This window comes from Centropristis striata, chromosome 1, assembly GCF_030273125.1.
Source record: "Centropristis striata isolate RG_2023a ecotype Rhode Island chromosome 1, C.striata_1.0, whole genome shotgun sequence".
NCBI lineage: Eukaryota > Metazoa > Chordata > Actinopteri > Perciformes > Serranidae > Centropristis > Centropristis striata.
The window spans coordinates 35,542,050-35,560,910 of record NC_081517.1 but is presented as its reverse complement, the minus strand read 5'-3'; the positions used below and the strand labels follow the sequence as shown (position 1 = coordinate 35,560,910).

Sequence of the window (18,861 nt, the reverse complement as noted above, 5' to 3'; positions counted from 1 at the left end):
AAATACTTGAAAAAACAGTTTACATTCAGCTCAAGAATTATCTAGCATCAAATAGCCTCTTAGATACGTATCAGTCTGGATTCCGTCCCCACCATAGCACAGAAACAGCACTTATTAAAATCCTAAATGATCTACATATAAACACAGACTCCAAAAAAATTTCCATTCTTGTTCTACTTGACCTTAGCTCTGCATTCGACACCATTGACCACAATATCTTACTGGAAAGACTTGAAAGGTGGGTTGGTTTATCAGGCCCAGTTCTAAACTGGTTCAGAACCTACCTTCAGGACAGACAGTTTTACGTTTCCATCGGTGAATTTCATTCAAACAAAATGAACATTACATGCGGGGTACCACAAGGGTCAATTCTAGGACCACTACTGTTTAATCTCTACATGCTTCCACTCTCACATGTCATACGCAAACATAAAATAAGTTATCATAATTATGCAGATGATTCACAACTTTACATTTCACTACACCCCTATGACCTATCACCCATAACATCCCTCACTCAGTGTATCAAAGACATTAATCAATGGATGTCACACAATTTTTTACAACTAAACAAAGACAAAACAGAAATACTCATCTTTGGTGCACAGGCTCATAGACTGAAAATTGCAGCACACCTCAACTCTCTCTCCCTTGACAGCAAAACTGAAGCAAGAAATCTGGGTGTAATTATCGACAGCAATTTAAATTTCAGAAGTCATATCAACCACATCACCAGATCATCTTTCTACCATCTCAAAAATATCTCTAAATTGAGAGGCTTTATGTCAAAATCTGACTCAGAAAAATTAATCCACGCATTTATAACAAGTAGACTAGATTACTGTAATGGTTTATTCACTGGAATCTCCAAATCAAGCATTCAAAGGTTACAACTAATTCAAAATGCAGCTGCACGTATTCTCACTGGCACCAAGAAATATCAACACATCACACCCGTTCTTAAGTCCTTGCATTGGTTACCCGTTAGAACAAGAATTGATTTCAAAATACTGCTCCTGGTTTATAAAGCACAACACGGCCTTGCACCTCAGTACATCACAGATATGCTCATCACCTACACCCCAGCAAGAACACTTCGGTCAACAGGCAGTGGCAACTTACTCATCCCTCACACCAGATCCAAAGAAGGAGAAGCAGCTTTTAGTGTTTATGCCCCAAGAAAGTGGAACACCCTGCCTGACACAGTTAAACTTGCCACATCAGTAGCCATTTTTAAAAACAGATTAAAAACCTATCTTTTCTCTACAGCATTTGGTTGAATTGTGTGCATGTGTGGTTGTGGGAGTGGGTGCACATGTGTGAGTAAGTAAGTGTATATGTGGTGAATATGGCATGGCTTGTCTACCTGCACTCTTCAATTAATTTGTAATCGATTTGTTTGATTTTTCTGTGTTTTTTGTTGTTGTTGTTGTTTTAAACTGTAATTATGTGTATTGTGAAGCACATTGAGTCTGCCTTGTGCATGAAATGCGCTCTATAAATAAAGTTGAATTGAATTGAATTGAATCGATTAGTTGATTAATCATTGTAGCTCTACTGTAACCAGATGGATCTACAGAGCTCATGTTTTATTTACTGTAGCAGATGCATCTGGTCACCCGGCTGTTCAGAGAGATTTCCAGCCAAAGAGGACCTGGATTGGTCAATCTCAACTGTAACATGGGTAGGAGTTGATACGATGACTGACATCTAGTGAACCTCAGATCAAACTGTCAAACTAGACAGCACTGATCAAATATGAATCAAGACTCTATTACAGTGTTGCCTACTTCTCACCTCAAATGCTTCCAGAAGCACATTTAAGAGTACATATGAATCCGGACAGGTCGCCATGTTGTGATGCGTGATCCCGCACACAGTTTTATTTTTATGAAACCTCACCACAACACATCCTGTACCTTGTTCATGTGTGAACAAATTAAAAGAGGATGCCAGCATACGAAATATAAGTCACAGAACAGTTTAGCTGAAATTTGAAGTTTGCCCCAACTTCCCTGTGTTCCTCAGTGCTACGTCACACATTTTGTTTCTCTGATTGGTTGTCGACCTATTAAGAGTTAATTTTGGTCTGCCCCTGTTGATAACACCCCTTGGAAATTGAAAGTGCACTGAGAGGACTCTGGATTCCAGACCTAAACGATTTTCTGGCAAATTCTGGCAATGCCAGGCTAGCTCTACTGCATTAAACCAGCAAGTGTCAGCTATACTACAACAATATTATAATTTATGGCTAAATGAGTGAATACAAACTCACCCTGTGAGTCATCATTGTGCTCCGTGGCCTGCACAGCTTTGCGGATTTGCATGCGGATGATGTCGATTTTGGTCTTACTGTCCTGCTGCATCTGCTGGGCCGTCTGCAGCATCTTCTTATCCTGGTTGGAGCAGAATCCAGAATCATACAACGGGATAATAACTTTGAGCAACAGAGAAGAATCATTAATCCTTTTTTTCAAACTCCCTTCTGTTGATTGATTGTTATTGGTGTTAAATTTGTATTTTAAAGCAGTGAAACAAAGGGGGAGCAGAGGTATGACAGCAAGGTCAACTGACAAGGTGAAACAGATGCTGCATAAAAGGGGGACGTGATTTTTGAAGTAATCAAGAGATGGTGTGTGCATAAGGGGAGGGGATTTGTGTGTCATAGGTCTTAAACATTTAGAGATCATCTGAGTCAGCAAATTGCAAGGTTGTAGATTATGAAGATGCACACAGAGTCAGTTAGTAGCCAGCTGGGGGAGGGGTTTAATGTACACTATACTGTACAAAATGCTCTTTACATTAATGCTCGTCTTTGTTAATGCACTTCTGCCCTACAAACGCTGTTCTGCTGAGCTGTATTAAGGTGTGTGACTGTGTATAAGGATTAAGCTAATGTCCTGTACCTTGGTGGATCCATTAGCGTAGATGGGGATCATGTTTTCAACTCCCTGTTTGACTTTGAGCTCGATGTTGAGCTGTCTCTCCAGGGCAGCGATGCGCTCCTTGTGGGCTGACGTGCGACTCTCCGCCCCGGGAGACTGAGGACACTCATCTGTGGAGGGAGGGAAAAGGTTAGAGCTGATAAAAAAAGAACCAGATGAGAGTTCACATGGTGGGCTCTAAAGGGAAAATACTCTCGGGGGAATTTAATGTAATTTCAAAATAATATGTGTTGCATATATGCAGCCATTTTCCCTACTCCGAATATTAATAAAATAACTGTTGCCAGGGGATTTAATACAAAACGTCTACCACAAAGCAGCTCTCTAATATGAAACTTGCTTAGTTATGTTAGAGACAGGAAGCAAGTGACAAGGTAGATTTTGACGTGAGGGATGACAGTTATTCTAAATGCATACCTTTATTTTCTTCTCCTCCCTTCACCACAATGTGAGCATCCAGTTCTTGCAGCTGAGCATGAAGGTTGTCCAGCTTGCGGTTAGAAGAACGTAACTGGCTGTCCACCTGCAGGAAAAAGACAGCAGAACATTATTTCAAGTTATGAAACTTTGGACAATGCATGGAAATAAACATCTCTATTCTCATCCTCCTTTCTGCTTTGTTCACCTTCACATAAATGATTTAATCTTTGGATTGTTTTCTTTGTTTTTTTGTTGTTGTTATTGTTCTTTAAGTGTCTTTGAGTATTCAGAAAAGTGCCATATCAGTCCAATGTATTATTATTAATATCTTTAGCACACGGATTCATAAAAAGCCAAAGAGCAAACGTTTTCACTATGAACCAGTTCTAAGGTGTTTTGATGTTGACTTTCTGTCTGGATCTTGTTAAGTGCACTTTATAAAGACATAATACCTGAAGCAGGCAGGCAGCCTCAGTGTACCTGTCAAACTCAATAAAGCAAACTGAACCCTTTTAATCTGTTGAGTTGTGAGGGAAGCAGTTTCACTCTAATCAAACAGGTGTAATTTCTCCTGAGTGAAATATTGCACCTAATCTTTAAAAACTCCTGTTAAAAATAATTGTATGCCAACACACCCTGAAACCCCTCAGACTAAACCCTTCTATTCACAATATAACATGTCAGTATAGGGATTTAGGTATCCTCCTTGATCGTTACATGTTTAAACCAGCATTTCAGATTGCAGGAAGCATTTAGTAAAATACTGCTTAGCACAAACATGAAAGTAATTTACATACATTTTAGAGGAGCGCAGTGGTAATCTGAATTTTACAAGTCTTATCAGCAACGTTGAAGGACAAATGTGTGAAAGTGAATGACTTAAATAAGTCTAAATAAGGAACTAAATAAAGATCAAATATTGGTCGGATGAAGTTTTAAAATAGTGTCAGATCCTTTAGAGACGAACAGGATAACAACTAAACACACCAGCAAATCTACCTAGTTCCTGTTGTTTCACTGATTCACCAGCCAGGTGGTGTTCCAGTCATTAAACTGGTTTCCTGCCATCATTTTAATGGAAAATTAAAACTTTCAACAAAAATCAGAGTTCTCTCATGACAAGAATCAGAGTTCTCTCATGACCAGATCATTTAATTTGCCCTGTACCTCTGCCAAAGATGTTATCTTTTCAGTTTGGTTTGTTTGTCTGTCTGTGTGTTTATCAGCAAGATTACAGAAAATCAACTGGCCCAATTGTTACAAAACTTGGTGGAAGGATGTTACATAGACCAAGGAAGAATCCATTACACATTGGAGAGGATCTGAATCACAGGGTGGACACACAAATTATCTTTTACTTTATTTAACATTGTGAGATAGGGCATTTGGCCTCTTAAAATCCAGAATATAGTAGTACAGTTCAGTAGTGACAAAACATAGGTGACTGTAGAACTGTAGACTCCATATAACAATCCACACTCAGGGGTACGAATAATCCTCTGAGATAGCCTACACATGTAGATGCTCAAACTTCAGACAGAAAGCTGTTGTTATGGAGCACTCGGGGCCAATAGTTTAATAGGAGAACTGGTCAAAATGTAGGTTGGTCACATCTGAAATATCGCCTGTAGTTTTGAAAAATGTACAAGCATCTATAGCGGTTGTGCTTTCAGACTCGACTTGGCCTTGGCAGCACTCTCCATGTGCGCCTCTATTTACTGATGTTTTTGTCAGTGGAAGATGCACTCTTATGTACAGTATCCTTTTAAAGTCCTTTTTCCAATTCCTGAACTTTCTCTCTGTCATACATTATCATTTGGAAAACAAAAAAAATGACTCTTGACTGGCATGACAAGCAAGAAGAAAGAAAAAGAAAAAAGTTGTAGATTTTCAGACTCCGGCAAGTCCTGGTGGACGAAGGCTTCGAAAGGATCTGAGGGTAACTGTGGCTAACCTGCTGTGCGTTCCTCTTGTCAGTCGTGGCCCTCCGTAGGTTCTCAGCTCCCTCCTTGATTTTCAGCTCCTTACGAATCTCTCTGCGGATCCTTTCGCGCTGCTCGTCCAGGAGCTGCTGCACACTGGAATCGGAGAAATCTGAGTTCTGGTCGAGGCCGAGCTGCTCCAGGACCGACAGGCCATCTTGGTCACTCTGGAGGGGTAGGGAAGGGGAAAAAAGGATAAAGAAGTTAGGCAATGTGGTTATTAACAAACTTGACAACAAAGTCAGCCTGGAAAGAGGAGGTGTTGAGAATGAGGCGGACAGAAGAGGAAGAGATGGTGAGCAGGATAAGGCAGTAATGGGAGGAAAGAGATAGAGAGGGAGAAGCAATAGTGATGGGGGGGGTTGGGAAAAAGGGGGCAAAGTTGGGGAAAAATGTTGAAAAGGAAGCAGGAGGAGCAGTAAGGAATGACAAAAATCTTACCCAGCCAGTGTTTATAATATTTCAAAACAAATCTATGGAAAACCTGCTAACAAGAAGAGCTTCATGGTCAACGACAGTTCAGAAATACCACAAGAAATGCCATTTTTAAGATAGTCTGCCTCCCAAATGGGCTAAAACTCAAGACTAAACACAAACATCAAAGTGAGTTACAAATCCGTCCCATGACCTGTGCTGTCCATTGTCCTCTCTCAGCCTTTTCTCATGAACCGGATCTTCTCTACTGGCTGAGGAATGCCATAATCATCTCAAGTATTGAAAAACACACTGTAGGAACCCAATGTTTTACTGGTACTACTCACTTCCTGTGTCTTTTCAAAAATCCCTTCTAGCAGAGATATGGCAGACTCAAAAGCCAGGCACTCAATCAGAAACACAGCAGGAGAGAGACTCAATCACTCGAAATCACAGCCACTAATACAGGAACACACACATCAAACAAACAAGCCAACAACACTTCACCTCTGAGCTGTCCTCATCCTCCTCGTCACCATGCCAACACATAGTTCACTCAGATATGATGACCCAAAAAAATAATAATAAATACAGAGGGACAGAAATCCTTGGTACACTCCCGAGCCTGGCCAAACAGCTAATGCCACACCGAGAGTGAAATGGGTTTAGGGGAGAAAAACGATAAAAAGAGATAAAGAGAGGGAGAGGGAGAGTTAAGTGAGGGAGGAGGGGGAACGCCTCCGAAAGAGGATATCCGTCCCAACACCAAGCTGCTCAGGCCTTTCCTGTTTCCTCTGCGATTTTGCTGCTGTCAGTGGAGAGAGAGAGACGGGGAAAAGAGGGACAGAAACTCTATACATCAAGGACACATCCTCACTCTCAAAAGGTTTTGTAAATCATTCCTGGATCTGTGGCGGTTGGCTTGTCGTCCTCAGCTACATTAATCAGATCTGGCGAGAAGAGAATTTGTGACAGCTTTTTTTTGGTCTCACTTGGGTCGGTGATATGATCTCGAGAGCGGAAACAAGGGAAGGATGCGTTTTCTAAGTATTGGATCAAAGCCAGAGAGTAAGACTGGGCCCATTTCTGCTGCCTGCTCGACCTCCACATCTACAAACCACAGTGGTGGTTCCCCTTCCCCTATAGAGAGACTATGGGATACAGTCACAGTGGTGGGTGGAGTCAGCACCCTAAAGCTCATCCAACATAATCCTCAAAACTGAAAATGAGCATAAGGTTTAATCCACCTTTACATTGCACAATAACAGTGATTTTACATGTGTTTTGTGTGTCATGTTGTGGCAGATGGGTGTGATCAAATACTGCTTTTAATCTGTGTTTTGAGGCATGTCAGACTATGGAATGAATACCTGGGGATTTGTATCAATATGATGTAAACACAAACTATGCAAACAGAGACACATCATAAATTTTGAATATAAACTTGAACCATTCTTACATGTTGAAAAACTGGCTACTGCACTGGAACTGCAGTTGTTTTTTTATTTAAAAAAGGGAGCTAAGAATCTTGCACTGGTCAGTGAATTCTGGCTTAATTTATGCTGTATAGATTGAATCATTGATATGTGGCACAACCAACAACAGTCAGTTGTGGAGATATGTGAATTCATTTGTTATCCGTAACCACTTATCCGAATTTGGGTTGCGGGGGGCTGGAGCCAATCCTAGCTGACATTGGGCGAGGTCATCAGACTATCACAGGGCTGACACATAGACACAGACAACCAGTCACACTCACACCTAGTTAAAAAAAGAAGATCAGTTGGTAGGTTGGCAAGATGATGGTAATAATTAAACTGGTGATATGATGGCAACAATGCTATAGTGACTAGATGGTATATAATTGTAATAATAGTACAGTATATAATATATAATATAATATGTAATAATAAATAGTAACAATATAAAATAAAATAAAATAATTATAAATAAAATAATATATATAATATATAAATATATAATAACAGTAATAGTAATAATAATAATAATAATAATAATAATAAATAAGGCCTTGATTGAAGTATCATGCTCTCAATCACAGCTATGGATGGATTTAGAGTCTCCAATTAAACATAAACTGCATATCATTGGACTCTGGGTGGAAGGCACAGGATCGGAGAAAACCCAAGCAAACTCCACACAGAAGAGCCTAATTTACTGAGTTGAACCGGCAACCCTCTTGCTGTGAGGCGAGTGCTAACCACTTCACCACTGTGTAGCCCTTGCTTCATCTCAAGCAGTCTTTTTTTTTGTCTGTGGCCCAACCAGTAAATTAGGTCTAAATTAGGACCTAACATTAGTAAATGAGTAATTATTGAGCTATGAAGGCTATGATTTTAAGGCTATGCTGCAACATGGGTTTAGTTTATTAGTCAATCTTTTCTAAATTAACCGGTCCTCAGTATTTACTGTTATACAGTAATTGCACAAGAAAATAACATTTCTGGCTCAAAAGAAGCAACCAACTGCCCAGTCACAATCACCCATCAGTAAGTGTCACTTGTTCAGCTGGTGGGGACAAATCTCCTGTCACTTCCAACACAACATGTGTTATAGACATGTCCACAGCAGCAGATGTTGACATGTTTTGACACATATGTATGTCGCATAGATAAGCAGCACCAGATTAGTCATCAGAAAGACAAAGACACCAGATGAGTCAGTCGAAGACACACATCTCTTCGACTGACACCTTTCCAATGAACCGAGCAGAGCAGTTACAGAGAAGACAATAACCAAAAATCTTTCAGTTGCTGCCTCGGTGTTAACACTACAAAGATGGCGACAGCTGACGGGCACGAATGACTCATCCCATGCAGCTTGTTAGTGAACTAGCCCAGGGAGGAACATCCAGCAGAGATGTCCAGGGAAGTAATGACGGGCTAATTCGGTAGATAACGGCGCCGAGCGAGTATAATTCAATCAGACTGTGTGAGCAGCGTAGAGGAGCCTAGGGCTGGATGGAGAGGGACAAGACAGAGCATGGGTAAAGTGTTATTCTGTGTGTGTGTGTGTGTGTGTGTGTGTGTGTGTGTGTGTGCATGTTCCTCTCTGTGAGGACAATGCCTGGAGTTTTCCTACAGAGTGATAATGACCACTAGGTGCAGAGATAGTGTTCACACGGAGGTCATGGAAAGGCGTGGTCCTGCAAGCGTGCATGACATGGACCAAAATAGGAGGAAAGATACTCACTTTTGACCTATGCACACACTAATACACACTCACAAAACCCCTCTCACTTTCCATTGAAACATGAGGGCATGTCTCTTGGGGAGTGAGGCCACGGAGCTCAGCCCATTTCTGCCGAAGCCTGTGTTATTATAGAGGGTGTGATCTGTGTACTCTCAACGGTTTCAGTACACTTGTTCCAGGATCGTTGTCGAGTATGTCACTGGGTGAAAATCCCTTCATAACTCTGACTGGACGCCTGTTCTACAATGAGAGCTGTGCCCAAAGTCACAGATAACAATAGAAGAGGAAGAGAGAAATTAACAAAATAGGGTTGGGCGATATGGCTAAAACCTTCTATCCAGATATTGGGCATTTCATATCCTCGATAACGATGTATGGGTCAGTGACAAATAAAGGATGGCAAGATGTCAAATGGTGTAACCACAAATTATTTATAAATATATATATATTTATATAAACTTTTTCCACCTACAGTGTACTTAGGTGGACTTATACATTTAACTTCTTCATTTTAAAAAACATATTTCTGAGTATTTCTACATTTACACATTTCATCAATATTGAGCAGAACCATTATTTTCTAAAGTTTTGACAAATTATGTAAAATTGGTTATATACCATAATGTTGCAATGTAAACGTGGATTATATTTTTTTCTGTATTTTAGTTCACTTTTGTTTTCCTGTATATAGATATGGAGATCAGATTTTTATGAAAAAAATAATAATACTGGTTACACCAACTGACAATGGATTAGATCACGTCATTGACCCGTATACAGCATTTTTCCTTGTAATTCAATAAATAAATTATCTATATAAAATAGCCACATGGTAGAGGCTATTTTTCTATACTCAAAACCAAAACCCTGCATCTATGGTTAACTCCAGCTCTGCTACCTAATGCAAGGATCAGAATGTAAAGCATTTTTGACATTGGAGTAAGATTAGATATTCCTTTTTTTAATCCCACAACAGGGAAATTTCCAGTGTTACAGCAGCAAAAAGTATATTAAACATATACAAAGAAGAATCAATAGAATAACAAGAAATAGAAAAAAGAAATATTAACAAGAAATACAAAAGTATTCACAATTCAGCAAGGAGAAATATAAAAAAAGTATTAACACTTCAAACAATAAGAAATCTCAAATTAGGAACAATATCTAAATATAGACAGACTCAACAGCTGGAATAGAAACAATATAGAAAAATATGCATACTAGACATTTTATATAATTTTGTATGTATGTATGTATGTATGTATGTATGTATGTATGTATGTATGTATGTATGTATGTATGTATGTATGTATGTATGTATGTATGTATGTATGTACAATGTATATGGTCATATTGCCCATCCCTACAACAAATCATGAAAATACAACAATATATTCAAGGAGAAGTAGTGGATATGACTATTCCAGCTACAGATAAGGAGGATTGACAAGGACATAGTTGTTTGGAGTTTTTCTGAAATGGCCACTTTCCCAGTGCATTCAAATTTTGTTGCCTAACAAATGAACACATTTTGGTGAATTTAGTATTTTTTTTATCCTAATATTTTAATTGCAGTTGTCTGAATGATAAACTACCTAAATTGATCTGTACTTCTTTCCTAATCTAGCCTACCTGAACAGTGCTAAAGACAGGCACTCATTAGGTGCTTTCTGACAATGTTTTAAAAGGAAAATTACTGTATTTTTCCTGATATCAGAGTCAGACTTGTTTTGCTGCAGACTGCACTACCTAAATCACTACAAGGGTGTCAGAATGGACACAATTATGAGAATAAGACCCAGCTTGATGTAATACTGAACTGATTACCATTTCAATGTATTTTCTCAACCTCGTCTGTGCCAAAACTAGCACTGTGATACATATTTGTCACTGTTAAACATATCTGGTCTGTCTTTCTTGATGCAGAAATTAAAAAACAAAATCCTTTCAAACATGCCCCAGTTGTCTTGTATATGTTTTCAAGTTTCTTCATAATTTTACTACACATTGATTCACTGGTGTTTCTAACATGCAAATTGCTCTTCAATGAATTGATAAAAAAGAGACTTATTTTTAAAATTATACTCCATTGAGTTAGCATTACACATTCAGCCCCAACTGACACTTACTTAAGTGGCATGACTTGAGGCATTTCAATAGACTTCAACAAAAAGCTATATATATTTTTCCACATAAGCGGGGGCATTTGCCAGAATACAGACCTAGATGAGTAAAATCGGTGGAATTCCCCTTTGACTACAACCTATCATTAAGACGTGCAAGTCAGAGAGCTACAGTATGACAGCAGCATGAGTCTGCAAAGTGCTTCTCTAATGGGTTTACAGTAACTTTCACATTACTTCCCGTGGACGTCTTCCACTGTCACATTAGCCTCTTTGTGTTTTTCTGCTGAAAAGACAAACCTGCGGGGAAATACCATTTCCTATTCTTGTCAAAGTGACTGACTGTGTGGCAGAGAGGCAGGGACAAGGAGCAGGATGAAATAAGACAGGAACAGAGTGGAAGAAGAGGAAGAGGGAAATAAAAAAACATTTGCTGTTTTCTTCAATGGAAAGGTTGATTTTTATGTGTTGGGAAAACACTATGACCTAAGATGAAAAGTAACCAAAACAGTTACTGTTAAATTCCAGAACATATTACTTTACTGTACAAGTCTGTTGGCAGTAGTGCAGTAACACAAATATGTCACTAATTCACAATCATCAGCAACTAGATCAACTGCAATAGAGACCGGGAAAAATACAAGAGCAAAAGCCAGTTTGTCCAGTCACGCTCACGAAAAAGACCAAAAGAGAAGTGGTTAGTGATGGGCTGAAAGAGAGAGAAAGAGAGACAAGGCAAACAAAGAGAGGGTAGCATGGGGACAGGAAGAGAGGGAGGAGAGAGACGGAGGAGGCACAGCTGAGTGGGTCACAGGGTTGAAGCAGACAAATAAGCAGAGAAAGAAAGGAGATAGAAATGGGGCAAAGAACAGAAACTGCACTGCAACTACAATGTGCAACAACTGTGCCAGTCAAGTGTTCATCAAAAAAAGCTCATGAATGAGAGAAAAACTGCAACTGACTGAATCCTTTATATATTTATAGCAATTTTTCCCATGTTTCTCCAGTCTGTCTTCAGATATACATGGAAACTATTTTAATAAATTAAGCTTTTCACATCACCACCAGAAACTGGCCGCCAGTTGGAGACTCATGGAAACTTTTTGTATTGATATTGATATTTTTGTATGATATCAAGGCTGCTACTAAAGACCACTTCCATTGTTGTGTCAAATCCCAATTATTCAAAAGAACACATTCACAAGATGCACTCCAGACCTGCAGAGGGCAACCACACACAAAAGAGGTGGGTGGAACCCAAATTCTCAGGAAGTGCCCCTAGAGGGACCATATTCACCTGCACACCCACTGGAAAGGAATGGCATCAGTAAGCCCTTTCTCCTGCTCCTGGAAACAAGGCAAGACCACAGCTCCTGATCAGTCTGAAGATGCAACTGGTTGGAAAAAACCCACTCTGAATGTGGATGATATGTTGAGGTCATGCTTTTCCATGACTGTTTTGATTTAATTACTTACTAAAATGCAGTTTAAGTTGGATAATTTTGCTTATGCTAGTTTAAGCTTGTGTTTTGTTTGAACTGTATGTAAACCTAATGGTTATGTATGTTTAAGTATGTATATCATTACTTTAATCATTTACTAGGTTAATTTGAATGACTTTGTTTGTTTGAAAGTAATGGTAACATTTATTCTTTATTGGGATTTTCAAGACTATTCTATGCCATAATTCTGTTTCAACCATCAAACCCAAAGCCATCTTCAAGAAAATAAAAATCAAAGAAAAAGTGGAAATCAAGTTGTCCTTTGCATCCTTCAAGGATTGATCAAGTTTTTTTTTCAAGTTTGGGCAGAGTTGTGGTCACGAAGCAGACAGAACTTGACATCCATTACTGATTACTCTGCAATTTATGTTTTTGATTAATCTTTTTTTCAATAAAATGAAAATGGGGAAAATAGTGAAACCTACCCTGTGTAATTCCCCTGAGTCGAGGTGACAATGTCAAATGTTTTATTTGACCAACCGACCAAAATTCTAGCAACTTCAATTTATTACCATGAATAAGAAATAAAAGCATCCAACTATCACATTTAGAAGACATGCAACCAGCAAATTGTGGTTATTTGCTAAAACAATTACACAACTATCAAAACAGTGGCTGATTAATGTTTGTTGTCGGTGGACAAATTTGACATGTTGCAGCTCTAACTATAATTTGCATTTAATCTTTGCTCTTTATAACTTCCCAAAGCAATGGTTAAGTATGGTAATTACTTGTTTTATTCTAAGGAAAGTCCAAAGTGTATTATTACGCCTGACAAAGCATCATGGCTCAAATTTGAAATGTTTTTCATTTCTGCTTGATAAATGACTGCAATTATTGACAGTTGCAGAAAAAAATTGTTGCTCGACTAATTAAACTTAATCTGTTAAGATTTTGAGCACTAGAATTTTTATTATGAGAGGGTCCCTATTTTTGTTTATATGGTATGATTCACATTTTGCTGTTGGTTTCATGCTGTTTTGGAAAGAAAAGCACCAGATTGGCAGAGAAGAAGAAGACTTTTAGCTAGCAAACATGGATGTTTATAGGGGTACTAATAATTGTCCAATTGTTTCAGCTCTACATAATACACGTTACCAGCAACAGGCAGAGGAAGAAAAAGAAACAAAGCCAACAGGAGAGAGACATGGCTAAAATGGCTAAAACTGGGACAAGGTGACCTGATCCTTGGCAAACATACCTAAACCCACATGAGGATAAGGGAAAAACTTGACCTTTAACACCTTTTGTTAACCACCTCAAGGTCTTCCTACATTTACCACCCTGCCTTCTCAACTCTGGCTTTCTTCCTTGTCGATCTCCGCTCTCTTTCTTCAACAATAACCACCAACTTCATTCTCACCAGCCCCACCCAAAGACCTGAAATCATGCAAAAAAGTGGCACCGTTTGGAACAAAATAGAGGTCAATAATGTCTCTTTCTTCTATTATGGTAGCTGGATCTGTCATATTTTATAGCATGCTATTCATAATCTTGGCTTAACCTGGCAGCCATTGTTTCCAACACTTATTGGCCACTTCACTTCTTCGATTCAGGTCTGAATGAGCCGGACAGCTTGGCAGATGTGGAGGAAACCTTATTCTTTGAGCGGCATCCAACTCTGTAGTGACGGGACATCTTGCACAAACAAATAAAAATGGGGCAGAGGTAAAAACACACCAGCCGTGTCAGATCATGCTTCATTTGTTGTGCTGCAATTGACTGGTGTACTATACACTGGACACTCTTTTTGAGGATTTGATTCATTGGGTATAGGATATTTATGGTAAACCAGTAACAATGTACATGAAGGTGCTGTGTTCTTGTGCATCTTTCCCCCTCTGGCCTAAAGGGAGGGGGACGTTTTGTTACAAAAATCCCTTCCATCATCTCTTCCCCTCCCTCTCCTGACATGTGTTGAACTGCATGTGAGGAAGCTGCTGTTTTGTTATGCAAACATCGGGCAGAGTGCTCGATGCGCACCTGGATTATTGCTCATACGCTGCAACACACACAAACAAAAACCGCTGTCGAAATCCATCATGGAGTGTGAGCAGCATCAGGTGCAAAACATTCCAGAGAAAATATTTATCAGATTTTCTCAACTTCAGCACAGATGGAACACAAAAAACACATTAAAAAGATTGGAGTACGCTGCCTGTGTGGGTTAGATTTAAAAAAACATCACTTGGATATGATGATAAATGATTCCTACAAGGGGAACAGTACAATATTACAATATTACATTAAAGCATGTAAAGGACTTCATATTAGTCACTAGGGTCACCATCCGAGGATCTTGACTATCTAAGGCCAGGATAGCACTGGATGATAGGACTAGTTTGACAAACTCTCCTCACCTCATTTTAAAACATGTTTAGCAAGTGCACTCATTATCAAACTTATTACTTTCATCGAAAGCAATCAAATGTGCTATACAAATTAGTTGGTTGGTTCCTTTTTAATTCTGCACACTGAATATACTTTTTTGGGGAGGAAAAAAAGGAGACAAATAACACAAAAAACCCTCAATTAATGGCACCTAAAGAGCGTGAGGGGTTACTGCATGGTTTGATGATGATGAAAATTATATGAAACGTGCTATACTACCACCCATAACATATTTTGGAGCAGTAGTTTCATCAGGTGTTTAGAAACGGCACAAAACAAACATGAAGGGCTGCATAAGTGTGGGCGTGTGGTTTTAGATACTGTTGAGATGATGATATACAATTCAGGGGCAACATTTGTAATTTGTTGGCTAGGATTATACAAGACAATTCCCTTTCACTTTAATTGAAAGAACTAAAAAAGCAAAGAGAAGTGAAAACATCTAAATCGCCCTGACAATCATTTGAGAACACACAAATGAATCTTGGTCCAAAAAGATCCACTTACTATCTGTTCCCTGAGCTTTCAAGTTTCTTTTTTGTTGCCAAGGTCACACGTGAACTTTCATGCTTTAACTCAAACATTGATTTAATTTCCATACTGCAATTTGTTTTTACTTATTCGTTGACATGACTAAATACTGGCAGCAACAAACTAATATTGGCCTCTACATCTACACTTTCTCTACTGCACAATATCTATGACAAGACATACTAACAGTAGTTAACTGCAACAGACATGCAACCAGATGAGTCAATTAGTTCACTGAAACAGAACTATCTTGATAATTGGTGAATCATTTGAGTGATTTTTAAGAAGTTTCCTTTTCTTTACGGTGTATGATAGAGAAATTAATATCTCTGGATTTAGGTCTGCTGGTTGGACAAAACTAGACATCTGAAGACATCACCATGAGCTCTGGGTCACTGTAAACCTCAAGGAGCCTGAATAAGTTTAGAGAGGAAGAGAAGGATGAATCAATCATAAAGGAGACCTCAGTGGACAGAGGTAGATGTTTAAATGACAAACATCCTCACGTGGGAATGTAAACAGTCTGTGCAGGGTGAAGTAGCTCCATATGCATAAGCACTGAACCTTTCCTGGAACAGTGAGAGAAAAGGAAGGGAACAAACAGCTACTCCCCTGCTCTGTTCTCCAGAAAACAAACAAACAGAGGCATTAATCTTCCTCATCAGCAGGGGGAGGACCCTCAGCTCTGCAGGCCATCTGTCAATCACAATGTGCTCCAGACGTGCTTAGTAAGCGGTCCAGACAACTATCAATCATTGTCCAATCCCTGCCCTGCTGAGTCAGTGAGGATGCCCCTACAGCTGTCAATCATCCTCCGACTAGTACTACAACACACTGAGGAAGGAGCTTCAAACACAGAGAAACAGATGTAATCTTTTCAATAACAGGGCACCACATGGATGAGTTCTTAAACTAGGAAGTGAGTTAGCATTTTAGCATCTATCCTCTTACACTCAATGAGGATTTTGAATGGGTTGGTGATGCCTGAAATAAGGTCCCTGGTTAACACAAGCTGTTGTGATGTTCGCATTTGTTGTAAGACATAAAATACGTTAGTAAATAGCTTCACTTGTAGATTTTGAAGTTTTTATGTGTCTTTTTAAAGGCAGTTGCTAACAAGTGGCCAAGTGAGACGACAGTGGTTGTCGGGGACATTAGACGTCATCATGCTGTCTCTCACTAGTACGCCTCACAGCCTCTAGCCGTGTTTTTAAGTGCTCTTGCAAACTCTTGTAGATTGTAGATTAGGTTCATAGAATAGAATAGCATAGAATAGCCTTTATTGTCATTGTATATATACAACGAAATTGGAGTGCAACTCCCATTGGTGCAAAATAGAAACTCAAAATATATAGATACATACACGGAAAAAGATAGGAAATAAAAATAGAATAAATAAATAAAAATAAAACAAAATAGACTTTTTACATGGGCTGTGCTTAAAAATGTGTCCTTAGATATTGTTCAATAAATTGTCCTTGTGGAGTTCAGTTCAGATATAGCCCTAGGGAAAAAGCTGTCTCTGAACCTGCTAGTCCTCACTTTCTGTGACCTGTAGCGCCGGCCCGAGGGCAGCAGGTCGAACAGGTGGTGGGCGGGGTGTGAGGCATCCTTTATGATGTTACCAGCTCTGCTGAGGTAGCGAGAGCTGGCGATGTCCTCCAGGCTGGGCAGAGAGCAGCCGATGATCCTCTGGGCTGTGCTGATGACCCGCTGCAGTGTTTTCTTGTTGGCAGCTGAGCACCCTGTGAACCACGCTGTGAGGCAGTATGTCAGGATGCTCTCTATGGTGGCCCTGTAGAAGGTCACCAGCAGCTTCTCCTCCAGGTTGTATCTTCTGAGCACTCTCAGGAAGTGGAGACGCTGCTGGGCCTTCTTCACCACCGCTGTTGTGTTTGCCGTCCAGGAGAGGTCATCCGAAATCTGCACGCCCAGGAATCTTGTAGTGTGGACCCGTTCCACACAGTCCCCTCTGATGTAGAGAGGTGCCGGGTCCGCTCCGCCCTTTCTGAAGTCCAGGACTAGTTCTTTGGTCTTTGTGGTGTTCAGTTGGAGGTTATTAACTGAACACCACTCAGACAGTCCGTTGACCTCTTCTCTGTAGGCAGACTCATCCCCCCCTGAGATGAGCCCGACCACGGTGGTGTCGTCCGCAAACTTAATGATGTGGTTTGAGAGGTGGGTCGGGGAGCAGTCGTATGTGTAGAGAGTGAAGAGGAGGGGGCTCAATACACATCCTTGTGGGGAGCCGGTGCTGAGGGTGATGGTTCTGGAGATGTGAGGACCAAGTTTAACAGTCTGTGGGCGGTCTGACAGGAAGTCCTTAATCCAGAGGCAGATGGGAGTGGAGAGGCCCAGGAGTGAAAGCTTCTGGACCAGGATCTCCGGGATGATGTGGTTGAAGGCTGAGCTGAAGTCCAGGAAGAGCATCCTCACGTAGCTCCCCGGTTTCTCCAGGTGGCTCAGCGTGGTGTGGAGTGCTATGGATATAGCATCCTCTGTGGATCGGTTTGCCCTGTAGGCAAACTGATGTGGGTCCAGAGTGGGCGGCAGGCAGTCCCTGATGTGCTTTGAGACCAGTTTCTCAAAGCACTTCATGACTACAGGCGTGAGTGCGATGGGTCTGTAGTCATTGGGGCTGTCCACGGCTGTCTTCTTTGGGATGGGGATGATGGTGGAGGTTTTGAGGCAGGGTGGGATGTTCATAAACAATTTATTAGGCTACAGTTTCACTTGCTTGTCAAAACGTTGGCTAGCTTGACGGTTTGTTGTATGCTATAGCGTAACATTAGCTTTTGATTTCTATCGACTGCATTACCGCTTCAATCATCATAAAAGTGTTTGTGATTATCCTGCTGAACAAAATGTATTAACATCAGAAACGTGTGTTTGCTACAGAGCTGATTTTATGCAATGATCCAAAATCCATTCTCAATAGACCCCATGGTTATGCTTACTTACTGGTTGGCCTACAAAAATACATCATATTGTTTTCTCTCTATAGTTTGAAATAATGCAAATAAAAAAAATCATACACCGGCCTCAGGAAAAATATTCGGTTTTACGACATGGCTACATTTTTGAAGACCTTTAAAATCAGGGAAGATTCGGTGAGTTTGCTTCCTCTGAAACTCCCTGCTGTGTGCAAAACAAGGATTCATGTGCACGTCTTCGAAGCAGGTTTGACTTGAGTAGTCAGGTTAATACTTTATGTCTTATTTAGTAACATTTGAGTTTTAAATAATCTAAAATGCTTATGAATGTTTCAGATTATAGGACAGAAACCAAATCAACAAACTGAACTATGATGTCACTTTTTTAAAATTTAAAAACCGAACAG

The 18,861-nt window shown here is 39.9% G+C and overlaps 1 protein-coding gene across 1 annotated transcript in view; it reads right to left on the bottom strand.

The window, feature by feature from the left end:
* The window catches only part of pkn1a (protein kinase N1a), a 57,872-nt gene that overhangs the window by 20,639 nt on the left and 18,372 nt on the right, over positions 1 to 18,861 (bottom strand). Inside the window, exons 2-5 of the mRNA XM_059340205.1 lie at positions 5,320 to 5,514; positions 3,363 to 3,468; positions 2,907 to 3,055; positions 2,276 to 2,396 (exon numbers count right to left, since the gene is read on the bottom strand). Coding sequence (XP_059196188.1) covers positions 2,276 to 2,396; positions 2,907 to 3,055; positions 3,363 to 3,468; positions 5,320 to 5,514 — 571 coding nt within the window. The remainder of the gene's footprint in view (positions 1 to 2,275; positions 2,397 to 2,906; positions 3,056 to 3,362; positions 3,469 to 5,319; positions 5,515 to 18,861) is intronic.